Source organism: Salvelinus fontinalis, chromosome 6, assembly GCF_029448725.1.
Source record: "Salvelinus fontinalis isolate EN_2023a chromosome 6, ASM2944872v1, whole genome shotgun sequence".
NCBI lineage: Eukaryota > Metazoa > Chordata > Actinopteri > Salmoniformes > Salmonidae > Salvelinus > Salvelinus fontinalis.
In genome coordinates, this window is record NC_074670.1 from 17,450,877 (window position 1) to 17,478,099 (window position 27,223).

Sequence of the window (27,223 nt, forward strand, 5' to 3'; positions counted from 1 at the left end):
CAGGACTGAGGGCTCGACAGTGAAATAAAACAATAAGAACTAGCCAGGACAGCAGTAAACAAGGCATATTGACATTAGAGAGAGGCATAAAGCAATCACAGGTTTTGATCAGGGGAGCTAAGACAACAATGGGTAAATGGCGATGAATGGGCAGAGTGGGTCAGTCATGAGTATCTGTGATTAAATCACTGTTGTCATGGAGCAGGCGTTTTGATGTTAGGCATTGTGGCGTGGATTGTGTTTGTATGTGTGAGAGAGACTAGTTACACACACACTGCATACTTTCAGAGAGCGTATCTCGTATCATGTGTGTATTATTCACTGCTTTAAAGCTCTAGATTGGGGTTTCCCAAACACGCTCCTGCCCACCCGATGCATGTTTTTTTTTTTTTCCTAGTACTACACAGCTGAGGATGAGTTGGTTATTTGAATCAGCTGTGTAGTGCTAGGGTAAAAACCAAGACATGCACCCAGGGAGGGCCCCAGGACCCAGTTTGGGAAGCCCTGCTCTAGATTACTGTAGGTTGTCTTTGGTGTGATAGATGTATGGCTGGGAACTGAAGGTACATTTTTGCTGTGTAACCCAAGGCCCTTAGAGGACATGCTGTAGTTGGTGTATTTGGGCGAGGGTCAGGTATGTGTGAATTTGTGTAAGGTGAAGTTGTTTTTGAGGTTTCACCTTGGTCATACTGTAACTAAAGCTGAGAGCCCTGTGTGACTCAACCAGTGTCAGATTGTCTAGAGTTCTTCACCTTGTCTCACTGAGGCTATTCCTGTCATCTCTGTTATTTCCACTTTACTGCTAGCCTGCGTACTTGACAATGCATTCATCATTGCATTGAGGTAATCATTGTCATCATCATTTATAGATTTTTGGCAAGATCATAACAGCTTGACTGAGGCAGAAACAAAGTGGTATTAAGGTCACAATATGTTGTCACTACATTGTGTTTCAATGGCCTGTAGCGGTTTACATTCTGCAGCCCATGTCTTGGTTTTATTTACTGTGCTCATGCTAAATGGGAGGTATCGATGTGTGTGTTTTGTTAGAAATGTAAGTTCCTCCTCCTCTTCATTGTTAATTTAAGTATCTAACCTTTATTAACCAGGTCAATCATTAAGAATACATTCTCTTTTAAATGAACTACATAGTAATCCCATGCTCTGCCTAGTCTCCTTTCTACTACCACCCTCGCTCCATATCTGCTTCTCGCCCTCCATCTCTTCCTCTGCATCTCTCCCTCCTCTCCCTCTGCATCTCTTCCTCCCTCTTTCCCTCTGTGTCTCTCCCTCCCTCTCTCCCTCTGCTTCTCTCCCTCCATCTCTCTCTCTGTAGGCCCCAAGCAGTAGGTCAACATTGTGTTTATGCTCTCTTATCTCTTCAGCCTTTCCTCAAAAGCAACAACCTCTTTCAACGAAGGAAGGGGAGGTGATGTGACTCAGCCAGAGGAAGTGGTGGAGCAGTGGAGGAATGGAGGAGAGGGGGAGAGACAGAGGGAGGTGGAGAGAGAGGCGGGCGTGACAGATGGACTAACTCTGGCTGCAGAGACAACTACCAACCACAGGGTGTCAGCAGACAAACGCAGATTCAATACTGTGGGATACCATGTGAGGGTTATGAACTTCAGCTTCTGTCTGTAGATGCAGGATCAGTTTGAAATCATCCCTAAACTTGAGGCCCCCATGACACTTAATCTACATCCTGAAGCCAAATGGTAGAAACTGCACCCAGCCCACCAGAAGGCTATGTGTACTTCCTAATATTCAGTCTACCACAGCAGACACATACTGTATATTTACATTATACTCACCATCATTTTCAGAGGAAGCTGAAGCAGAAAGTGGTGGCAGACTATACCACGGTGAGTAAAGGAGCGTCTGGAAGTTTCAAACCCCGAGCAGCACTGAGACAGGTTCTGTTCAGCCAGGGAGCGACTGAAAAGAGCCCCATGCCTGAGGTACTTTCCTCCCACGCACTTAACTCGTCCTCTACACACATGAATACACCCTGACACGCACATGCACAGACATGAATACACCCTGACACGCACATGCACAGACATGAATACACCCTGACACGCACATGCACAGACATGAATACACCCTGACACGCACATGCACAGACATGAATACACCCTGACACGCACATGCACAGACATGCACAGCCAGTGGCACTGTCCACATACTTGCTGAAAATAAGAGTTCCACAAATGCACACTACAATTGTTCACTCAAGCATATCTGCTATGGGCCCATTTCTAACGAATTTTGATGATAACTCTGATGGAATATATGTATATGTGTGTATATATGTGTGTGTGTGTGTATATATATATATAATATAAATATTATCTCTCCCCCTCTCTCTTTCTCTCTGTCAGGGTGCAGGGCAGTTGGATGCTCTGAAGCGGGCTCTGGAGGCGTTCCCAGTACCAGTGTGTCTGAACTGGAGCTGGGGGGAGGAGGGGACAGGAGCCACACTGGAGAACAACTGGACTGACATAGTACACAATCACTCGGTAACCAGATCTACCTACTGATAAATACATGTCATGATGGGCATGTCATCTAGTTAATATGAATGATCTCTCCCTACCTTTTACAACATATCTCTTTCTCCCACCCCCCCTCTCTCTCTCCCTACCTTTTACAACATATCTCTTTCTCCCACCCCCTCTCTCTCTCCCTACCTTTTACAACATATCTCTTTCTCCCACCCCCTCTCTCTCTCCCTACCTTTTACAACATATCTCTTTCTCCCACCTCCTCTCTCTCTCCCTACCTTTTACAACATATCTCTTTCTCCCACTCTCTCTCTCTCTCTCCCTACCTTTTACAACATATCTCTTTCTCCCACCCCCTCTCTCTCTACCTACCTTTTACAACATATCTCTTTCTCCCACCCCCCCTCTCTCTCTCCCTACCTTTTACAACATATCTCTTTCTCCCACCCCCTCTCTCTCTCCCTACCTTTTACAACATATCTCTTTCTCCCACCCCCTCTCTCTCTCCCTACCTTTTACAACATATCTCTTTCTCCCACCCCCCCTCTCTCTCTCCCTACCTTTTACAACATATCTCTTTCTCCCACCCCCTCTCTCTCTCCCTACCTTTTACAACATATCTCTTTCTCCCACCCCCCCTCTCTCTCTCCCTACCTTTTACAACATATCTCTTTCTCCCACCCCCTCTCTCTCTACCTACCTTTTACAACATATCTCTTTCTCCCACCCCCCCTCTCTCTCTCCCTACCTTTTACAACATATCTCTTTCTCCCACCCCCCCTCTCTCTCTCCCTACCTTTTACAACATATCTCTTTCTCCCACCCCCCCTCTCTCTCTCCCTACCTTTTACAACATATCTCTTTCTCCCACCCCCTCTCTCTCTACCTACCTTTTACAACATATCTCTTTCTCCCACCCCCCCTCTCTCTCCCTACCTTTTACAACATATCTCTTTCTCCCACTCCCCCTCTCTCTCCCTACCTTTTACAACATATCTCTTTCTCCCACCCCCCCTCTCTCTCTCCCTACCTTTTACAACATATCTCTTTCTCCCACACCCTCTCTCTCTCCCTACCGTTTACAACATATCTCTTTCTCCCTCTCTCTCTCTCCCTACCGTTTACAACATATCTCTTTCTCCCACCCTCTCTCTCTCTACCTACCTTTTACTACATATCTCTTTCTCCCACCCTCTCTCTCTCTCCCTACCTTTTACAACATATCTCTTTCTCCCACTCTCTCTCTCTCCCTACCTTTTACTACATATCTCTTTCTCCCACCCTCCCTCTCTCTCCCTACCTTTTACAACATATCTCTTTCTCCCACCCCCTCTCTCTCTCCCTACCTTTTACAACATATCTCTTTCTCCCACCCCCTCTCTCTCTCCCTACCTTTTACAACATATCTCTTTCTCCCTCTCTCTCTCTCCCTACCGTTTACAACATATCTCTTTCTCCCACCCCCTCTCTCTCTACCTACCTTTTACAACATATCTCTTTCTCCCACCCTCCCTCTCTCTCCCTACCTTTTACAACATATCTCTTTCTCCCTCTCTCTCTCTCCCTACCGTTTACAACATATCTATTTCTCCCTCCCCCTCTCTCTCTCCCTACCTTTTACAACATATCTCTTTCTCCCACCCTCCCTCTCTCTCCCTACCTTTTACAACATATCTCTTTCTCCCTCTCTCTCTCTCCCTCTCTCCCTACCGTTTACAACATATCTCTTTCTCCCACCCCCTCTCTCTCTACCTACCTTTTACTACATATCTCTTTCTCCCACCCTCTCTCTCTCTCCCTACCTTTTACAACATATCTCTTTCTCCCACCCCCTCTCTCTCCCCCTACCTTTTACAACATATCTCTTTCTCCCACCCCCTCTCTCTCTCCCTACCTTTTACAACATATCTCTTTCTCCCACCCCCTCTCTCTCTCCCTACCTTTTACAACATATCTCTTTCTCCCTCTCTCTCTCTCCCTACCGTTTACAACATATCTCTTTCTCCCACCCCCTCTCTCTCTACCTACCTTTTACAACATATCTCTTTCTCCCACCCTCCCTCTCTCTCTCCCTACCTTTTACAACATATCTCTTTCTCCCACCCTCTCTCTCCCTACCTTTTACAACATATCTCTTTCTCCCACCCCCTCTCTCTCTCCCTACCTTTTACAACATATCTCTTTCTCCCTCTCTCTCTCTCCCTACCGTTTACAACATATCTCTTTCTCCCACCCCCTCTCTCTCTACCTACCTTTTACAACATATCTCTTTCTCCCACCCTCCCTCTCTCTCTCCCTACCTTTTACAACATATCTCTTTCTCCCACCCTCTCTCTCCCTACCTTTTACAACATATCTCTTTCTCCCACCCCCTCTCTCTCTCCCTACCTTTTACAACATATCTCTTTCTCCCACCCCCTCTCTCTCTCCCTACCTTTTACAACATATCTCTTTCTCCCACCCTCCCTCTCTCTCTCCCTACCTTTTACTACATATCTCTTTCTCCCACCCCCTCTCTCTCTCTCCCTACCTTTTACAACATATCTCTTTCTCCCTCTCTCTCTCCCTACCGTTTACAACATATCTCTTTCTCCCACCCCCTCTCTCTCTCCCTACCTTTTACAACATATCTCTTTCTCCCTCTCTCTCTCTCCCTACCGTTTACAACATATCTCTTTCTCCCACCCCCTCTCTCTCTCCCTACCTTTTACAACATATCTCTTTCTCCCACCCCCTCTCTCTCTCCCTACCTTTTACAACATATCTCTTTCTCCCACCCCCTCTCTCTCTCCCTACCTTTTACAACATATCTCTTTCTCCCACCCCCTCTCTCTCTCCCTACCTTTTACTACATATCTCTTTCTCCCACCCCCCCTCTCTCTCTCCCTACCTTTTACAACATATCTCTTTCTCCCACCCTCCCTCTCTCTCTCCCTACCTTTTACAACATATCTCTTTCTCCCTCTCTCTCTCTCCCTCTCTCCCTACCGTTTACAACATATCTCTTTCTCCCACCCCCTCTCTCTCTACCTACCTTTTACAACATATCTCTTTCTCCCACCCCCTCTCTCTCTACCTACCTTTTACAACATATCTCTTTCTCCCACCCTCTCTCTCTCTCCCTACCTTTTACAACATATCTCTTTCTCCCTCTCTCTCTCTCCCTCTCTCCCTACCGTTTACAACATATCTCTTTCTCCCACCCCCTCTCTCTCTCCTTACCTTTTACAACATATCTCTTTCTCCCTCTCTCTCTCTCCCTCTCTCCCTACCGTTTACAACATATCTCTTTCTCCCACCCCCTCTCTCTCTCTCCCTACCTTTTACAACATATCTCTTTCTCCCTCTCTCTCTCTCCCTACCTTTTACAACATATCTCTTTCTCCCACCCCCTCTCTCTCTCTCCCTACCTTTTACAACATATCTCTTTCTCCCACCCTCTCTCTCTCCCTACCTTTTACAACATATCTATTTCTCCCACCCTCTCTCTCTCTCCCTACCTTTTACAACATATCTCTTTCTCCCACCCCCCCTCTCTCTCTCCCTACCTTTTACAACATATCTCTTTCTCCCTCTCTCTCTCTCCCTACCTTTTACAACATATCTCTTTCTCCCACCCCCTCTCTCTCTCTCCCTACCTTTTACAACATATCTCTTTCTCCCACCCTCTCTCTCTCCCTACCTTTTACAACATATCTCTTTCTCCCACCCCCTCTCTCTCTCCCTACCTTTTACAACATATCTCTTTCTCCCTCTCTCTCTCTCCCTACCTTTTACAACATATCTCTTTCTCACCCCCTCTCTCTCTCCCTACCTTTTACAACATATCTCTTTCTCCCACCCTGTCTCTCTCTCCCTACCTTTTACACATATCTCTTTCTCCCACCCCCTCTCTCTCTCCTTACCTTTTACAACATATCTCTTTCTCCCTCCCTCCCTCCCTCCCTCCCTCCCTCCCTCCCTCCCTCCCTCCCTCCCTCCCTCCCTCCCTCCCTCCCTCCCTCCCTCCCTCCCTCCCTCTCCCTCTCCCTCTCCCTCTCCCCCTCCCCCTCCCTCTGTCTATTCTCTCTCCCTCTCCCTCTCCCTCTCCCCCTCCCCCTCCCTCTCCCCCTCCCTCTCTGATCAGATGATGTGTAAGAACCAGAGGCTCCAACAGGAGGCACTGTGGGAGTTGTTCCACACTGAGCTCACCTACATCAACAAGCTCACTGTTGTCACTGATGTAAGACAGACAGACAGACACCCTGCTCTCATTACTCTCATTACTGAAAATGTATCAATGTCTTTCAGTGATATGTCCATAACAACCAGTGACTATTCATAATAGAAATATGATAATACTAACTGTTATCTGTATAGCATCTTTTATTGCAATGTCACTTTTCAATGCCCGTGTTTGTTTGTGTCATTCTGTTTCTCAGTTGGTGATGGCAGCTCTTACCAACCTGCACCAGCATGGATTCCTCTTAGAGGTCAGTCTATATGAGCTGGGTTCTCATTCACAGGGTTTTCTGTAGGGAACATTTTCTCTAGAACTCCCTCTCTTGGTCTTTGGGTCTATCTGTGTTTCCCGACTGACCACTCAAATAGATGTGTTGCAATGAACTAAGAATGTGCTTTGAGCTGGATCTTGCATGATCTGACTGGGATCAGGTGTGTGTGCTTTCATGAATGACTTTGACCTTTGGTTGAATTTGAAACCAGTATACAGTTCAAGGGCAGGCCCTTGGGCCTAGTTGAAGCCGACTGCTGTAGTACAACATACTGTACATACTGCTGAGCTGACATACTAACATACTGAGAACATCTGCTCTATCTGACACAGAACACACCAGGGCAGATGGAACATTCAGCTCAATAACAGAATGTTAGATAATTCCTGCTGAGAATGTGGAAAGTATCTGAGAATGTGGGGGAGTGAGTTCTGCAGAGTTCTACAGCTAGACACTGCAGCTTTGTCAAACAATTACCCTCTTCATCTTTTTTTTATCACAAAAGGTCTACAACTATCATATATTTGTATTCACTTTAGACAACCACAAACTTCAACACATAATGACAAGAGGTGTGGGGTAGATTGTAGGTTCAAAATCAAGAAAGCAGTATCATCACCCTCTTTTTCCTGTCCCTCTCTTCTTCAGGTGACACCTGAGAGCCTCTTCTCCAACCTTCCCTCTATCCTCAGCGCCCACCGGCTCTTCTGGCAGGAAGTGATGTATCCCATGTTACAGGAAGTCCGCAGGACTGGGAAGCCCTTTGACCCCATGGAGTTAGAGGCAGGATGCCTGCAGGTACAGTACTGACTGTCAATCAGATCTAGTATCAGAGTCACATATGGGATGAAAGTATAAGGGTCAAACGGGGGTGAAAGGAAGGAATGGAAACACGGATCATGAGTTTAAAACATGTTTGTTTACAGCAATCTTTGTCTAATCCCATCCCCACCCTCTGTCTGTAGTTCCCTGAGCGTTTCTCCAGCTATCTGCATTACTGTTGTAAGGAGGAGAGCACAGTGGAGTTTACGAGCAAACTGACAGACACCAACCTGCACTTCCACACCTACTTAATGGTGAGTTAAACACAAACACACACAAACAAATTTTTTATACTTTATTTGAATCCACAAATCATAATGCATACAAACATCTCAGGACAAGGATACTTGGACACCTAGGGAAACAGATAGCACCTTCTTCTTCACACAGCAAGGCTGCCCATGACTGCTGACACAGAGCAGTACCTCGCTATCAGCTTCGTCTTATGTAGGCCTGCTATCTGAAGTCCAGGTACTGTCAGCCTGTGAACATGGCAGAGACTACCCAATATCACCGTAGCAAGCATGCACTGTTACGAGGCTGTTCAGGTGTAACACAAGGAGCTGGTATTTAAGCTGCTCCATGTAGTAGTCCAATGAGCAGCCCACCTCCAAAATCAGCCCCTCCCTCTGGCCTCCCCCACAACAACAATATCTGGCTTATTCGGGCGGGCAAGAAAACACATGATCATCAACATCAAACCAGGCTTCTCTGACAAGAGAATGTTTGTGTATGTGTTCGGTTGGTGACTCCACTTGTCTCACCTCCGTAGCCACCAGGTCAACAAGACGGTCATGTCTAGCAATGTACAAATCTCAGTATAAACAGAAACCATTAACAACATGTGCAACAGACTCCTTTACGTTTACCTCAGGGTGGAAAACACAGATTGGTTTGCAGGGTACCAGAGACCTAGGTTGTATTTTGTTGGTAGAACTCGCCTTAACAGTAAAGGTGAGAATGTCCTTGCCAATAGCAGTATTATGGTACATGGAATGGGAGACAGAAACAAACCCACACACACCACTTCATACACAAGCCCACTTCTTGTTTACGTGTTGCATGCACACCCTTTCACTCTCACCCTAAAGTCACTCTGCGTCACATACATGGTTCTCCAAACTACCATTCATTACGGTAACACAGTCTGGAACATCAGTGAATTGAGTCATAGCAGCCGCAGAACTTCTTCTGTTATTGATCTAGTGGTTTTGATGACCACCATATCCAGGCCTTCTTTTATGGGTCATATCCTGAAGGCCAAACACTTGTTACACCAACGCCCTGACCTAATGACTCAGAGAGCCTAGCCTGCACATTGTCTTCTTAAAGATTAGAACGTGTCTTTGGCTGTTTTTGCTGTCTACGCACTTTTACAGCTTGTTCAAAGAATCTCCATTATGAGTTTTTCAAGCCTTTGAATTTGTCCAGTACCATGTAACAATGTTTTTTCATACACAGTAACAACCGTGCATTTACATTAGTTATACCAAGGCCACAAATTTGGGTATAAGGTCTAAAGCCTCTACTAGAAGACACAAAATAATGTTTTTCTCTGTGTCCATAGTGGGTGGAGGCACACCCCCAGTGTGAGCGGATGCGTCTGGGAGATATGCAGGCCAAACCCATCCAGAGGATCACCAAGTACCCCCTGCTGCTGAAGGCTGTCCTCAAGACCACCCAGGCTCCCCACACACAGCACACACTCAGGGGCATGGTGAGGGAGGCCTTTTAAATCAATGCCTTTTAATTCAGTTTGTCAGGCCTGAGGCTGTTCATGTTCATTAGAAAAGGAAGTTACGCGTTCCAGCGCCATTTTCTTACTAGCTAATCGCTAATTGCCTCTACTAGTAATAGATGAAAAGGCAAATTAAGGAAATCTCTCTGACCCACACACTCTATCCTTCTCTCTGTTTCTCTCTGTTTTTCTCTGTTTCTCTCTGTTTCTCTCTCTCTCTCTCTCTCTCCTCTCTCTCTCTCTCTCTCTCTCTCTCTCACTCACTCACTCACTCACTCACTCACTCACTCACTCACTCACTCACTCACTCACTCACTCACTCACTCACTCACTCACTCACTCACTCACTCACTCTCTCTCTTTTCTTTCTCTATCTTTCTCTCTCCCTCTCCCCCTCTGTCTCTCCTCCAGTTGGCCTGTGTTAATGGCTTTCTGCACAGCATCAATGACTACTTGAGGCTTAAGGATGATGAGCTGGCCCTCTTGCTTTCCGCCCAGAAGATAGAGGGATATGACGTGATGGAGGGGATGAATGAGGAAATCGAAAAGGTGAAAGAGAGAAGAAAAAGCTAGGAACAGAGTACAGGATAGGAAACTACACCAACCTTAAAAAACGATATAGATACTGTAATGTGTGACGCAGACAGTGAGTAGTCAATGTAGATGTCATCCACAGCATGTCAGAGAGTTCTGCAGTTTTGATTTGACGTGCCCTGTCAGAGGGGTGGGTCCTGGGATCATACGCAAGCTGCTATTGGAGGAGACTCTGAAGATCAGAGGAAGGAAGGATCACAAGGTAGGTTGAGTGACAGAATCTCACTCTGTTCCATTGAAACATTGACTTCCATGTAGAGGATTCTTCCTAATATTATCATCTCATTAGGACGTACTGATGATAACGACTTTGAGGAAAAATGTACTTGCTACGACTGTGATAGCTGTCTTAAGATGAATGCACTAACTGTGAGTAGCTCTGGATAAGAGCATCTGCTAAATGATTAACATGTAAGATATAGATGTCATGTTTCTGTGGGCTTGTTGCGACTGTTGTGTGGTGAAGCTGGAGGTGACAGCCCTGCTCTTCTCTGACGTGCTGCTGGTGACCAAGATCCAGAAGAAGGCAGACAGACTGAAGGTAGTTCGCCCCCCGCTGGCCCTGGATAGAACACGCTGTGACACACTCAAAGATGGCTGTGAGTACAGTCATTGACCATACAGTACATATCCCAGAAGTGGAAAGATGAAACGTTGCTCTGTCTCTTGCTACAGAGACCAGTTGTAGAGTTTTAAATGACAGTTCTCTCTTTATCTCTCCCTCTCTTCCTCACCCCTCTCTCCATCTCCCAGGTTCGTTTGTGGTGGTGGAGGTGAGTGTTCTGGGCTGTGCGGCGAATGTCTACACCTTCTCCACCTCCAGCCCAGAGAGCTGCTCTACATGGGTCTTCACCATCCACGAGGCACAGGTAAACAGACAGAAAAATACTGACTAAAGTGGTAATGACATGATTTACCTTTTGGTCTCTTTAGTATTAAATCAATGAATTAATGATGTACAATGTACATAATGTGTAATATACAGTGATATTGATGCTCTCCTCTTATCCCTCTTTCTTTCTTCCATTCATTGACAGGAAACACTGCAGGGCCTGAGAGAGACAGAGGCCAGCAGACGACTGCAGACCAAACAGAGAGACCTACAGCTACAGGAACAAGCCACACCCCCTACAGAGCCCAAGATGACCATTGAGGAATCAGTAGATCAGCCTCCTGACCAATCAGAAGCAGAGATCACTTCCTCTTTGGAGGTGAAACCTGTTGAGGAACTCCTCATCCAATCAGTGAATGGAACATTGGTGTCCATAGCAACGGAGGCGGAACCAGTAGACTATAAAGATGCAATGTTGCCAGGACAACCACGCAAGCTCAGTGACATTCATAACCAATCATTCTTCCAACTTCAACCCAAACCCAACGGGCCACACAACCTGTTGCTAGGCGGATATCCTGACATAGACTACGACATAGACTACCCACAACACCAATCCAGCACTTTCCCACTTTCTCCATGCAGGGAAAACAATCGAAAAGTTTCTATTGCTATTAGTCAAATGGAATCCCAAGGATTGCTCTCACAGAGAGGACGAGCCACATCCACACGGAGGAATTCTGCCCCCCAGTCAGTGGAGCAACAAGCCATGAGGAACTTGTGGCTCACCCAATCAGGAGAGGAGGAGGCTTTAGCGGAATCATTGAGGTTTTCTCGGAAGTTGAATTCACCACGGTTACGTAGGAGAAGACCAATAAACACTGAGCAGACTGCTACCCTTCAGATGTCTGGGGGGTCTGACAGCTCTGGGATGGCCCCGTCTGCGCCACGCACAAACTCTTCCTCCAACTCTGACTCAGACTGCAAACAGAAACTCAGAGGTTCCTACCAACACAACTCAGGTTCCTGCGGACAGAGCTCTGACTCTCACCTTGTACTCAAGCTGGGGTCCTTAAAGATGAACGGAGGGGTGTTCTGGGACATGCCTTCAGAGAGAGAGTTCTCCCCAGAGCCCCACAGTTTCCCTGAGCCAGAGCTGCCCAAAGACATCTCTAAAGAAAAAGAAAACTCCCCAAAAAGCCCTAAGTTGAAGACTCAGAGGAGCGCGTCCATACCAGATATCATCCTCCAAGAAGGATATAGTTCTCTTCTGACCTCAGCCAAGCCCTCCAACGCGCGAATAGCACACTCTCCCCCTCCTGGGTTGGATCCATACTTGCACCCCTCCCCTCTGGAGAGCATTTTGAACCGGGCCAAGGAGAGAAGAAAGGACAGAGGGAGAAGAGAGGGAAATGGGAAATCTCCAACCTTCAGAACATGGGCTCTTCCTCCTTCTCCGTGTTTCTCCACCACTCCGTCCCAGTCGCCCAGTGAAGTGGATAGAGAGACTGAGCTGGTCAGGCGGCTGGCCCCCAGTGTCAGTCAGGGATGGATAGAGGAGAGGGTGGACGGAGATGAGAAGGAGGAGAAGAAGAGCAGGTGAGTTTTACATCAAAACTCAGTTGGATATAAAAGAAAAGAACGTCTTCAAAGTATGCTTAATCAGTTTGAAGATTCATCTATTGAAATGACTCAGTCAGATAGGTGTGGGTGGCTGATGGCCACTATGGAACAGTTTCATTCTGGGTTATTTTATCACTCTACCTACTGGGCTGATTACCATGTAGTGTAGGATCACTCTATGTTCAAATCATTATTCTTGGAAGTTGCATTTACTGTCATAACCATGACATGCCACCCATAAACATGTTTCATGTCATGACAACCATGTCATCATAACCAATCTAGCCTGATCACCAGATTGGTGTCCACTTTAGCCAACTCCTTTGTTAATGTCACGCCAAACATTCCAGTGAACGACATGGAAGTAGACCAAAGCAGAAACAAATGTTGTGACTAAGCTATTTGCAATCCAACAAGTTTATCTCCATTGTAAAAGCTTTTTTCCTGTCTCTTCTAGCCCCGCCTTTCCTGATAGCGCCAGGACTGATTGGCCAGGCTGGTGCTTTGAAGCCGATGAGGTCCTGGATCAGCTGACCCCAGAGGACAGTGGTGTTGGTGTTGATGAGGAGTGGTGGGAAGCGGCTGAGGTGGGGATCAGCCAAACTTTGACCTTGAGAGACTTCCAGCGAATCGGCACTCATGAGGACGGGACGATTAGTCAGGTGTAGTTCTGCATAGGCTACTGGGAGTCCTTCATTCTCCAAGACTTTATCTGCACTTTATTGGGAATAATATGTCATTTGAGATTTTCACTGTGCCGGAGTGGACATATAACAACTTGATACTTTTCCACAGCAAGTGAGCTGATTGCCACCAAATGTTTGATTTCAGTTTGTTGCATGGAATGTTTGTGAGTGATTTTGAGTTTGTGATTATGAGTCTGAGTGAACAGCAGAATAATTTTCTTCAACCTGCATAATATTGTTAGAACTACAGATGTAGGATCTTCATTTGGTCATTCTTTTGTTGCTGAGGTTTTTCCTGCAACGCAGGAATTGCAGATGAGCTTTGTGATTTACATAAATGTACTGAAAACTCGCACTAACACACGGTTATATTAACAATATTGCACTTTTCATGTAGCCTACTTTTGGCCAGCTTCAAGCAACATTATGGACTAAATGTTCAAATCCTGTTGCTGTAGCGTTCTTAAGATCCTACATCTGTAGACGCCTATACTGTCTTATACAAGTGTACTTTTTGATGTGGTGTCAGGTAACTGAAATGCTGTGTATACATAGAACGACGTGTTTCATTGAACTTAATTTGAGTTGTTAATTTATAAGAGTAACTGCATATTTGGTATTGTGACCCATTTGGGAGATTCATACTGATATATTGTAATAAAGAGACATATTTAAACCAATGAAGTGTTTAGATAATTGTATTCTCAGGGATTCATTATATTACAAAAGTCTTATAGGTGGTTAAGGTGCCGGTAGTGAAAAATAAGGCAAACATATACAAAATCAATCACATTTCAAGTAAAAGATTAATCACATTTTTTGGTGAAAGTAGGAAAGAAACTGCTACAATTGTCTGCACTGAATTAATATGTACAAATACCACATAATCTCCCAATGGATCGTAGACATGTCAAATGATTTCAAATGTCATATTGCAGTCTCCTCTATTTGGAGATCTCATCTTCTTTCACTCTGTTCCTCTCTCTGTCCTCTCTCTCGTTAGCAATGGTGTGAACAATGGTCTCCAGGGCAGGGTACAGCAGGATCAGCTTGCGCTGTAGAGGAGATTAAATAAGTATTACATAAACCTTTTCAAAACGTATTTTCCATGTCAACGTGGATTTAAGGAAAACACACACATCTGTAGTTGAACGTACCCTCCGATAGTTCCTGTACATCTGCACCAAGACCAACAGCAGCACCAAGAGGAAGAAACCCAGGCCGGCTACCACGGCAACATTACTGGAAGAACCTGTCTCATTATCTCCCATCAGACCACCTGATCAACCAAGACAGAACAAGGATACATTTGAGTTTACATCTGAGTCATTTAGCAGACGCTCTTATCCAGAGCAACTTACAGGAGCAATTAGAGTTGAGTGCCTTTCTCAAAGGCACATCGACAGATTTTTCACCTAGTTGGCTTGGGGATTTGAACAGGTGACCTTTCGGTTACTGGCACACTTCTCTTAACTGCTAGGCTACCTTCCACCCCTACGTCTAATTATGACACATTTTTTACATCTTGCTGATATTTCTTGCATTTGAAATGTGTCTACATCTACCTAGATCCATGCAAATAGACAGTGAATCAAAGTAGGCAGATAGGACTTACTCATCAGATGTAGGTGGTATGTCACGCTCCCCAGAGCTCCTTCTTTCCCGTGGAATCGACAAGCCCATTCGCCAGAGTTCCTGTCTGTCACTTTGTTGATTCCCAGGACCCTCCCTTTCTGGACGGAGCTCTCTGATTGGGTGCCATTGAGGTCATAGGTCACTTGTACCCACTCATATTCAATGACCTCGCTGGCATCGCTGAGGTGACAGGTCAGTGAGACTGGGGCCTTCTGGGTAGACGGTGAGTTGCTGAGCACTGAGTAGAGAGAACACACAGGATCATCAATAGCAATGTGATTGCTAATTCTAAAGCACCATTTGCCCATCTCATCTCAAACATTTTACTTAAATGCTTGCCATTTTGCAGAACGGAGCAACTCACATTAGGCATTCAAATGAGGAGACGCTACAATATCATACCATCATCCATTTTCTATGCCTGGCTCACCTTGGGCAGTCACCAGCTGCATCTCCCTGGTTACCCGGCACCCCTCCACTGTCCCTGAGCACCTGTACCTGCCCCCGTCCCCCTGCCCCACTTGCCCCACACCCACAGACCTGTCCCAGGGAGAGAGGGATAGCAGGGAGGACAGGTTGAAGGAGGGTGGGAGTGGGAGAGCAGAGCCAGAGGTGTCCAGTCTCTCCCAGACTGTGTCTGACGGGGTGAGTCCAGTGGAGAACACACAGGGGAGGGTGACAGCAGACCCCACCTCAGCATACACCTTGGCACTGGCACTGGAGGGGTTAACGATACCTGAGTGAGAGAAGAGACGGGGGAAGACGATGGATAGGAGAGAAGGGAGAAAGACATAGGAAACTTAATATTAACCGTCTTCAATATATCAGCTGCATTTGAATGTTTTATTCCTTCCAAACATGACATCACTGTGTCTGAGCCCTCACCTCTCACTGTCAGGGCCGTGGTGGCCTTCCCTGGTTTCCTCCCTTTATGCACTACACAGCTCCAGTTACCCATCATGCTTGCAGATGCTTTGCTCTCCAAAACACTCGCCTGGTTCTTTGAAATGACATAATCTGCACTGTCAGGGTAAACTCGCTTCTCGTTGAGCATCCAGCTCACTGTCGCCTTCCGTGGCCATGGAGTGACACTGCAAGTGATCGTCATTTTGTTGCCCTCCACTGGAGCAGGTGGGGAGATGGATACTGTGAAAGAAAGACATGGGTAAGTAAGAGCAATGAGATGTTAATCATATTCACAGGCTTATGATATGTGTGACTGTATGATAAACAGCAGACAAATACCTTGTTATTACAGCATGTAAATATCACTTTAAAAATGACTGTAAATATCACTTTAAAATGACTGTAAATATCACTGAAAGTTAATTTAATTGTCCACAGTATTTCCTATAAGTTACTGTTATTTTAGCTCCTTACCTTTGATGACCCTGAGGAGGATCCTCTTAGAGAGGTTTTTCTCGCCATCCTGCACCATGCAGGTGTAATTTCCGCTGTCCCCCTCCCTCACCTCCTTTATGTACAGGCTGTAGTCACCAGCTCCAACCTCTGAATGGGGGCATCGAACACGCTGGGCAGCTCCTATTCCCCAGTGCTCCAGTCCACTCTTTCCCTTTCTCCACACCGTCCTGAGAGAAAGAGGAAGAGATGCTAAGTTTGAAACATGACACTTGTATCGTACAGACATACAGATCAATAGCAATATATTGCTATGCTCTCCTATAGAACACTTTCAACACAGAACAATGTATTAAGAGATCAAGAGAAAGAAAGACCAGGATAGAGAGAGATGAAAAGGGAATCTTTGAGGATATTGAAGTCACAGAGGTAGACAGAGACAGAGAGGATGAGAGAGATGAAAAGGCAATCTTTGAGGATATTGAAGTCACAGAGGTAGACAGAGACAGAGAGGATGAGAGAGATGAAAAGGGAATCTTTGAGGATATTGGAGTCACAGAGGTAGACAGAGACAGAGAGGATGAGAGAGATGAAAAGGGAATCTTTGAGGATATTGGAGTCACAGAGGTAGACAGAGACAGAGAGGAATAGGGAGAAGGAGAGCATGAAAGACATGGACCGAGAGAAAGGCAGTCGTACCCCTTAAGGTCCTTGCTCCAGAGAACGACGGCTGCAGAGGTGGAGGGAGGGCGACACATGCAGGGTAACACTGCCTGGGACCCTGCCTCTGCGAACATCTCAGTATACTCAGACAGACACTGACACCGACCCCCTGAACAAATACACATACTGTATGAATACACACACATACACAATCCTCCATCCGTAAGTACACATCAAAGCATGTCATAACATTTCTTTAAATCAGTTTAAATTGCAACACATTTTCATTTAAAAAAACAATGACTACAGATCATCTGTAAGGTCTCACCTGTCACTAACAGGGATGTTCCCAAGAGGAGGAACAGCCACATGGTCTCTTCTTTTCTCTTTTTTCCTTTCTTCTGAAGTTTTGATCAACAGATTGTTGTTGCAAACCTAGCTTAGTATTTTCTCTCTGGGTCCCTCTTTGATCTCTCTGCTGTTGTGTGTGTTTCTGTCAATTGGGGCTGGGTATATAAAGGCCTGTAGGTGTCAGTTGTGGGAAGAGGGAGGTGTCTAAGCAGGTAGTCCCTCTCCTGGTCATGTGACATGTGCAACGAGGCGGTCTTTGATGCGGTTTGTGTCAGTCTCACTGACGCAACATGGAAACTGTCAGCCACACAAACAGGGAATCCTACATGCTCCCTCCCACGGATTCTCTTTCTCCCCCCATCATTCTCTCTCTGCCCCCTTCTCTTTCTCTCTCCCTCCCCCTCCCCCTTCATTCTCTCTCTCTCTCCCTCCTCCTCTCTCTTTCTCCCCTCTCTCCCTTCCCCCCCAACTTTCTCTATTTTTCCCTCCCCCCTCTCTCTGCTCAAGTTCTGCAAAGTTGAATTTGATCTGTTACTCTACCTTTAATTACCTTACAGGTACAGAGTGGTATAAAAAACATTGTATTACAAAAAACGGACGGACGGACGGACGGACGGACGGACGGACGATTAAATACGGCCTCAAGGGCACACCTTCTTGAGGACAAAGTAACAAGGCTGATGCACATCGCAAGCTGCGGGGTTGTAGTTTTAACCTCCCAACCGCAGCGGCTCACTTTGAGCAGGCCAAGGTCCGCCGCAAACACAAGTAAATTATAGGGCAAATTGATTGTTGTACCGCCGACGCCTCTGTTGTACCGCCGACCCCTCTGTTGTACCGCCGACCCCTCTGTTGTACCGCCGACTCCTCTGTTGTACCGCCGACCCCTCTGTTGTACCGCCGACCCCTCTGTTGTACCGCCGACCCCTCTGTTGTACCGCCGACCCCTCTGTTGTACCGCCGACCCCTCTGTTGTACCGCCGACCCCTCTGTTGTACCGCCGACCCCTCTGTTGTACCGCCGACCCCTCTGTTGTACCGCCGACCCCTCTGTTGTACCGCCGACCCCTCTGTTGTACCGCCGACCCCTCTGTTGTACCGCCGACCCCTCTGTTGTACCGCCGACCCCTCTGTTGTACCGCCGACCCCTCTGTTGTACCGCCGACTGAGACTCCTCTGTTGTACCACCGACCCCTCTGTTGTACCGCCGACCCCTCTGTTGTACCGCCGACCCCTCTGTTGTACCGCCGACCCCTCTGTTGTACCGCCGACTGAGACTCCTCTGTTGTACCACCGACCCCTCTGTTGTACCGCCGACCCCTCTGTTGTACCGCCGACTGAGACTCCTCTGTTGTACCGCCGACTGAGACTCCTCTGTTGTACCGCCGACTGAGACTCCTCTGTTGTACCGCCGACCCCTCTGTTGTACCGCCGACCCCTCTGTTGTACCGCCGACTGAGACTCCTCTGTTGTACCGCCGACCCCTCTGTTGTACCGCCGACCCCTCTGTTGTACCGCCGACTGAGACTCCTCTGTTCTACCGCCGACCCCTCTGTTGTACCACCGACCCCTCTGTTGTACCGCCGACTGAGACTCCTCTGTTGTACCGCCGACCCCTCTGTTGTACCACCGACCCCTCTGTTGTACCACCGACCCCTCTGTTGTACCACCGACCCCTCTGTTGTACCACCGACCCCTCTGTTGTACCACCGACCCCTCTGTTGTACCACCGACTGAGACCCCTCTGTTGTACCGCCGACCCCTCTGTTGTACCACCGACCCCTCTGTTGTACCGCCGACCCCTCTGTTGTACCACCGACCCCTCTGTTGTACCGCCGACCCCTCTGTTGTACCACCGACCCCTCTGTTGTACCGCCGACCCCTCTGTTGTACCACCGACCCCTCTGTTGTACCACCGACCCCTCTGTTGTACCGCCGACCCCTCTGTTGTACCGCCGACCCCTCTGTTGTACCGCCGACCCCTCTGTTGTACCGCCGACCCCTCTGTTGTACCGCCGACCCCTCTGTTGTACCGCCGACCCCTCTGTTGTACCGCCGACCCCTCTGTTGTACCGCCGACCCCTCTGTTGTACCGCCGACCCCTCTGTTGTACCGCCGACCCCTCTGTTGTACCGCCGACCCCTCTGTTGTACCGCCGACCCCTCTGCTGTACCGCCGACCCCTCTGTTGTACCGCCGACCCCTCTGTTGTACCGCCGACCCCTCTGTTGTACCACCGACCCCTCTGTTGTACCACCGACCCCTCTGTTGTACCACCGACCCCTCTGTTGTACCACCGACTGAGACCCCTCTGTTGTACCGCCGACCCCTCTGTTGTACCGCCGACCCCTCTGTTGTACCACCGACCCCTCTGTTGTACCGCCGACCCCTCTGTTGTACCACCGACCCCTCTGTTGTACCACCGACCCCTCTGTTGTACCACCGACCCCTCTGTTGTACCACCGACCCCTCTGTTGTACCACCGACTGAGACCCCTCTGTTGTACCGCCGACCCGTCTGTTGTACCGCCGACCCCTCTGTTAGCCACAAATACACCATGACAGCGCAATACACAAGGGGTGGAACAGTGGCAAAGGTACCCACAGGACAAACAGAATAATATTAGTCTGAGGAGAGATTAAATAGCATTAATACAACAAAAATAATTCTAAACACACCTTTACTTTACAAAGTTAAACAGATGTATTTTCTTACATTACTTCTTAAATTGTTTCACAGTAAACAGGTTACTCCCTATCCCAAAAATTATTTCTTACATTACTTCTTAAATTGTTTCACAGTAAACAGGTTACTCCCTATCCCATACACATAAGGGCTGATTGTGGTATAGTAAGATGAGATGTCTCTCTCCTGAGATGTCCTAGCACTTACCTTCAGATGGAAAGTCCTCCCTTCAGCAACAATCTCTTGGTGTCCAACCCACACTTATACATATGTTTTAAAGAACTTACTGTAAAAACATTCAACTGAAGTAATAAATATTTCAATAAATAAAAACATACATTTAAACATAACATAATCCAACATAGGCATAACGCAAACATTAACATTTGGTTGTCAATAAAAATAAAGCTTTGAGTGTGAAATATAAAGCTTATATGGTTGGTAAGGAATGATAATAGGTATGGTGCAGCTCACCTTCCTAGTGGCTTTTTGCTTTTTAAATGCATGTAGATTTGTAGAAAAATCAAAAATAAAATCAAAAGGAGATATACAATCCGTTATCAAGTGTGACACTGTGGGATATATGGTAAGTAATTATAGATACATACAGTGACAATGTAGCAAATAACTCACGCAAAAACAAACAGAAGAAAACGTAATTCTACAGACCAACTGCGTAGCTACATTTAGCCTCTGCATTATTATCATTATCATTATCATTATTAAGTAGTAGTAGCATGCATTAGCATCTTTACCTGTCTGTAGACAACATGGACAGACATTGTCACACAAAACAGACAAAAAAAATAACATGTTAAATTAAGTGCTTAATAAAATAGAGTAAGTAGTATTATATAACACACACAGGACTCACATTTAATTTAATCATTCTGAGCAGCACATCTGTCCAGGGAGGAGACATCAGTTGAACGGTTTTAAACGTGGCAGTATTTTAGTCCTCGTCATGTCTGGCAGTGACTTGGTTTTCAACGTGGCAGTATTTCAGTCCAAGACAACACGAGAAGAAGCACAGCTTGATTTGACACCTCTCAAACTCAGAGGAGCAAGAGAAAGACTGGTCCTACAGAGTAACATCTATATGTCTGTCTGTCGGAACCTATAAGTACTTGGATGTGGCTTACACATGTTACTGAATGATATCTTCCTGGGGAACCTGAAGATGTACAAGGCTTCTGGGGACATTTTCATCGGGTCGTGCTGTTTGACATTTCAGCCATTTAAAAAAAAAAAAATGATGGTGAGGGCAGACAGACAGACAGACAGACAGACAGACAGACAGACAGACAGACAGACAGACAGACAGGCAGGCAGACAGACAGACAGACAGACAGACAGACAGACAGACAGACAGACAGACAGATAGATAGATAGATAGATAGATAGATAGATAGATAGATAGATAGATAGATAGATAGATAGATAGATAGATAGATAGATAGATAGATAGATGAAAAATGTGTGGGTGGACACCCAAGAGTTGTTTGTGTTCTTGTAGCAGCCATATTTTCCCCTGGTTCAGACAGTAGTGAATCTCTCTGTGCTGGATACATCTTTTTATCTCATCTATCAACCCCCTCCCCCACTACTCTCTTCAAAACCTCAAAACATTTCCATGTAAACCTGTTGAAATCACAGGCTGTGTGTTTTTGGCCCAAATTTGGTGGCTCAGTGAGTACATTGGGACCACAACCCCCGCCCCCTCCTTCTCTCTCTTTCTTGCTGGCTTTCGGGGTCTGTGAATCAGATTCGTGAGGTGGTCTTTCCTCCTGCTGATCTTTAAATGTACATACTGTATTTAAATCCACAGTTAGGCAGTGATGAGGGAAAGTCTTAAACAGACAGATGCCCCTCACATGGAAACAATAGATGACAATGATAATGAAAAAAACCTACAGTATGCAAATCAACCTGAAGTCGGAAAATATTTCAACTAGATATCTTCAGTCTAAAGTTTTCAACAGGATAACTCATCTGTTCCTGTCCCTCTCTCTCATCACGTCACATCACTCAATCTCCACCTCAATCCAGCACACTGATGTTACAAAACTATAGGAATTATAGTTCAAATCACTCTTAATTGTGCATAGCATTTTGATGTTGAATTTGTATTTGAATTAGCATTTTGTGTTTGGTCGATTTAAACTGGGCTCATATAGGCATACTTCAAATAAATGAATCAAACTTTGAGCTGTGAAATATTTCAATACACTTCACTTCAGTTGACAATGCACCAAGGAATGAAATTGAAATGAATGAAATTTTATTTCCATGTCAAATTGTCAGTTGGCAACCCATTAATTGACACATAAACAAACATTACAATAATTCACTGTGATAATTCACTGATAATTCTTTGTCCGGTGTTCTCTGCAGTGCGCATCGCATAAAGAGTAAAAAAAATAAACATCATAGTAAATAAGGTAATCAAAAAAATAATTATTTACCTAGAGCAATTAAAAATATACATACATACATACATATAGAAACAAATAAATACAGAAAAATGAAACAGAAGGCATTTGACCCCAGTCTGGCCATATCAGTAGGCTGATACAGCCTTTTACTGGCAGCTGAGAGGAGGCGGATGCATGATGAGATAAACTAGATTCTGTCTGCTAAAAGGATGTACAGAGCCTTCAGAAAGTATCACCCCTTGATTTTTTCCACATTTTGTTGTTACAAAGTGGGATTAAAATATATTTTATTGTCCTTTTTTTTTACTCTAATGTCAAAGTGGAAGGAAAATTCAAACATTTATAAAAATAAATATGAAAAATAAAACACTCATACAGTATATCTTGATTAGATAAGTAACCCCCTGAGTCAATACATGTTAGAATCACCTTTGGCAGGATTACAGCTGTGAGTCTTTCTGGGTAAGTCTCTAGGAGCTTTCCACACCTGGATTGTGCAACATTTGGCCATTATTCTTTTCAAACTTCTTCAAGCTCTGTCAAATTGGTTGTTGATCATTGAATATGTTTACATGCACACAAATAATTCGATATTAAACTGATTATGGCAGTAGGCCGAATATGGCAATAGTCATGTAGACACTTTAACCAATCAATCAAATGTATTTATAAAGCCCCTTTTACACCAGCAGATGTCACAAAGTGCTGTACAGAAACCCTGCCTAAAACCCCAAACAGCAACGAACGCAGATCTAAAAGCACGGTGAATAGGAAACACCCCCTAGAAAGGCAGGAAACTAGGAAGAAACCTAGAGAAAAACCAGGCTCTGAGGGGTGGCCAACCCTCTTCTGGCTGTGCCTGGTGGAGATAGTACATGGCCATTAAGGCCAGAGTTTGAATATCTTGAAGAACACTTTCATCTACAGTACACTCAGTGGTGGAAAAAGTACCCAATTGTCATACTTGAGTAAAAGTATAGATTCCTTCATAGAAAGTTACTCAAGTAAAAGTGAAAGTCAGCCAGTAAAATACTACTTGAGTAAAAGTATAAAAGTATTTGGTTTTAAATATACTTAAGTATCAAACGTAAAAGTTTAAATCATTTAAAATTCCTTATATTCATCAAAACAAAATGTATTTGTCACATGCACCGAATAAAACAGGTGCAGACCTTGCTGTGAAATGCTTACTTACAAACCCTTAACCAACAATGCAGTTAAGAAAAATAGAGTTAAGAAAATATTTACTAAATAAACTAAAGTAACACAATAAAATAACAATAACGAGGCTACGGTATATATAGGGTGTACAGGTACCTAGTCAATGTGCTGGGGAACAGGTTAGTCGAGGTAATTGAGGTAATATGTACATGAACAGAAGGGGTAAAGGGGCAAAGCAGACGGCCAATATTCTTGTTTTAAAATGTATGGATATCCAGGGGCACACTCTAACACTCAGACATTATTTACAAAAGATGCATTTGTGTTTAATGAGTCCGCCAGAGGCAGTAGGGATGACCATGTGTTCTCTTGATAAGTGCACGAATTTGACCATATTCCTGTCCTGCTAAGCGTTCAAAATGTAACGAGTACTTTTGGTTGTCAGGGAAAATGTATGGAGTAAAAATTACAATATTTTCTTTAGGAATGTAGTGGAGTAAAAGTAAAAGTTGTCAAAAATAAAAAAATAGTAAAGTAAAGTACAGATACCCAAAAGAACGACTTAGGTAGTACTTTAAAGTATTTTTACTTAAGTACTTTACACCACTGAGGACACTGTGTGTGCAGAGAATAATTCCAAAAAGCCAGTTATGTGGAACAATGATACACCAGGCTGTAAAGTCTCAATAAATGCAGCTATTCTTCTCTCATACAGTTTAGTTTGAATGTTTTGGTTTTTAAATACTTGGGTTTGGGTTTTTAAATGCATTTATTTTATTAAATTTCTTACCTATCCACAATACTAATTCATATCACAAGTTATTATTGATAGGCTATCTCCTCTGCCATATTACATGAGATTGGCCTTTCCTATACATTGCACTTGTGCAAATGCTTTGTAAACCCGGCCCGTAAATTTACCAAAATCATGCGGCATCCTGCAGTATTATCATAACATCTGGGCGTGCATGAGTATCAGAAGTCAATATAGGTGTAGGGCCATCAATGGAATGTTGTTATATTTTTTTGTAATATGTGTTTTTCATTTTTATTTTCCGCTGAAGGACACTGACGTCAAAGCAGAACTGAAAATTGGACCAAATTAATTTCTGCTGCGCTTGCTTCTTTGAAACAGACGCCCCTTATTCCATTCAGCTGTTTTTGTTATAGTAAGACTGAAACCAACACAGCGTGTGAGTGTGTCTTCATAGTGTTTATGCGTATGTGGTTGGTGAAAATGTATGAAGTGAATGTATCCACCTAGTGGATAAAATGTAGTCTACAGTAGTTCAGTTTGTAGACCTACAAAAAATGACAGCCCTATGAACAGATAATTGTGATGCGGATGTTTAGGAGTTGTACGTTAAATGCGCGTTGCATCTTGGGAATAGTAGGAAAAGGTAGGTGCCCGTTTGTCATGCATGACTTTATACATGTCGAAGCTTTAAAATGTGAATTTCGATTGTCTTTGATTTTATTATCATATTAGATTGACGAATACAAGGTCATAAACACGTGCAACGCTTCGGGTAAACACGGTATTGCCGGCTTAGCTAGGTCAACTTGCGGGCAAAGAGGAACAGCATTTTATTCTAACTAACGTTACCTCTTGTTTTTGCAAATATTGTACAAAATGTTACACTAGTAGCTAGGTAATGTTACTAGGCTGTAGCAATATGTTAGTTGTGTAGCTGTACTGTACAATTTCTTATTGAGTTAGTTAACTAGCTAACGTTAGCTATTTTACCTTTCCAGAATGATTGACGACCTCTGTGTATTTCAGGTGAGCTATGTCTCTGTTGAGAGGGTTGCTGAAGGCTTGCCACTCCACACAACCAGACAGATTAGCACTGGTAGTTAAGATTAGCACTGGTAGGTACATTGCAATTCAGATGGAATGTTTTATAGCTGCTGCAGGTAGCCTAGTTAGAGCGTTGGGCCAGTACCCGAAAGGTTGCAAGATCGAATCCCCGAGCTGACAAGGTAAAAATCTGTCGTTCTGCCCCTGAACAAGTCAGTTAACCCACTGTTCCTAGGCCGTCATTGTAAATAAGAATTTGTTCTTAACTGACTTAGTTAAATAAAATACACATTTCATAATGATAGGCCTATTTTGCATGCTCACAATTTTCCAACCAGGGCCCTGTGAATTTGATAAGTCGTAACAAGAAGTTTTAATGTGTGTACTACAAACAGGACACTGATACATTAGGTGTCATACAATCGTTGTTTATACTGTAGCATTACAGTCATTATTATAGTTCTTGTCAATTGAAGTCTTGGTACTGAATGTAGCCCAGCTAATGAGATCAAAATGTGTGTTTCAGGTGTGTGCTGTCCAGTCCGTATGAATGCCATTCCTGAGCTGAAGAAGGTGGACAGGTGGACTGAGAAGAGGAGCATGTTTGGGGTTTATGACAACATAGGAATGTTAGGTAACTGGGATCAGTTTCAAATCATAGCTCATTTGACCTGATGTCAAGACATTGAGTTGACGCATAACTTTCATATCTTTATGAAAGTGCTCCCAGTCTCTTGGGACTCAAACCATTTCAGCAACATGACACTGTCCTCTGGACTAACTTCAAATCTACTCTTGGTTACCAGGTAGATATGAAAATGGACACATGCTGAAAATGTCACTTTTGCCCCGTGCTAAAAATGTCATGTAAGGCTTCTGCCATATTGCCAGTTGATACAAAATGGTACAGTGCTGTCTTTTTGGGGTTAACCAAAACACACACACACTCTCCTATAACAGGCCTTACATCTCTAACGCGTTGTCTGTAGGTGAATTCAAAGCCCACCCTAAGGACCTGATCGTCGGACCGGTCTGGGTGAAGGGTTTCCGTGGCAATGAGCTGCAGCGTCTGACGAGGAAGAAGAGGATGGTAGGAGACAGGATGATGACGCAGGACAAACACGACATGGAGAAGAGGATCCGCTTCCTCTATGGACACTTCAACCGCTTTGGGAAACATCGCTGATCTGATCTGGGACTGAGCGGTCTGGCTAACAATGCTAAACTACTACTGTACTAACAACCTGCCCACTGGACCACATTCAGACTCTAAAGAGAGAAATGTGCGCTACTCAGTTATGCCACTTAGATTTATGTCAGCCCCTTATACCATTTGGTAGTCACCTTTTCTTATATCAATATTGGGGTAAGAGGAAGCTGATTGCAATTCGTTTTTGACTTTGACAGCTGGAAAATGTTGGATTCATTTAGTATTGTTGTTAGCACTAAATCAACACGCACATCTGTAAAATACATGTTTTCAACCATTATGAACTCCTAGAAGTGGAAATATACACACAATGTTTAATGCTCTATGGTCTGTAAATATTATCACATTGGGGACTAATGTAAGTAATGTTGTGGGTATGATAATAAACAGAAGCTTGTCATTACAATTGAGTGATTTTATTGTAAGGCCGCATTAGTATTTGACCTAAAGGTAGTTAGTCATTTCGACCTAAATTGTTGATCCATGTGAATGTGCCAATAGCAGTAATATATAAAGTTACATATTCAATAATCAATCAGTTGACCAGATCTCAGATTTGACTAAGCATTCTCCATATTAAATTACCCCACGGCCTGGCTAGCACGTTTTCAACGCAACCAATGGGGCTATATT

At 44.8% G+C, this 27,223-nt stretch overlaps 3 protein-coding genes across 6 annotated transcripts; 2 read left to right on the forward strand and 1 right to left on the reverse strand.

Moving 5' to 3' along the window:
• The first annotated feature begins 2,246 nt into the window (after window positions 1-2,246).
• On the forward strand, window positions 2,247-13,972 carry LOC129856818 (uncharacterized). The gene is made up of 13 exons (XM_055924526.1): window positions 2,247-2,294; window positions 2,382-2,519; window positions 6,631-6,726; window positions 6,926-6,976; window positions 7,646-7,795; window positions 7,963-8,073; window positions 9,387-9,536; window positions 9,969-10,106; window positions 10,234-10,353; window positions 10,618-10,750; window positions 10,905-11,020; window positions 11,189-12,582; window positions 13,064-13,972. Exons 1-13 carry the CDS (start codon window positions 2,247-2,249, stop codon window positions 13,272-13,274), a joined length of 2,856 nt encoding a protein of 951 aa, XP_055780501.1. The 3' UTR covers window positions 13,275-13,972.
• A 2-nt stretch (window positions 13,973-13,974) lies between these two features.
• LOC129857213 (obscurin-like) lies at window positions 13,975-17,650 on the reverse strand. Its single transcript, XM_055925246.1, has 8 exons — window positions 17,278-17,650; window positions 16,986-17,118; window positions 16,308-16,516; window positions 15,813-16,073; window positions 15,358-15,663; window positions 14,908-15,165; window positions 14,450-14,571; window positions 13,975-14,347 (listed from the first exon to the last, which is right to left on the reverse strand). Exons 1-8 carry the CDS (start codon window positions 17,318-17,320, stop codon window positions 14,237-14,239), a joined length of 1,443 nt encoding a protein of 480 aa, XP_055781221.1. The 5' UTR covers window positions 17,321-17,650; the 3' UTR covers window positions 13,975-14,236.
• A 7,103-nt stretch (window positions 17,651-24,753) lies between these two features.
• Window positions 24,754-26,996, forward strand: LOC129857214 (39S ribosomal protein L51, mitochondrial-like). Of its 4 annotated transcripts, none has more exons than XM_055925249.1 (4): window positions 24,754-24,772; window positions 25,363-25,451; window positions 25,907-26,014; window positions 26,370-26,996. In XM_055925249.1, exons 2-4 carry the CDS (start codon window positions 25,370-25,372, stop codon window positions 26,564-26,566), a joined length of 387 nt encoding a protein of 128 aa, XP_055781224.1. In that variant the 5' UTR covers window positions 24,754-24,772; window positions 25,363-25,369; the 3' UTR covers window positions 26,567-26,996. The 4 variants fall into 4 exon arrangements, with proteins under 4 accessions (XP_055781224.1, XP_055781223.1, XP_055781225.1 ...); XM_055925248.1 differs by lacking the exon at window positions 24,754-24,772 and adding an exon at window positions 24,792-24,979 and having other exon boundaries at window positions 25,335-25,451; XM_055925247.1 differs by lacking the exon at window positions 24,754-24,772 and adding an exon at window positions 24,793-24,979.
• Window positions 26,997-27,223: the final 227 nt, after the last annotated feature.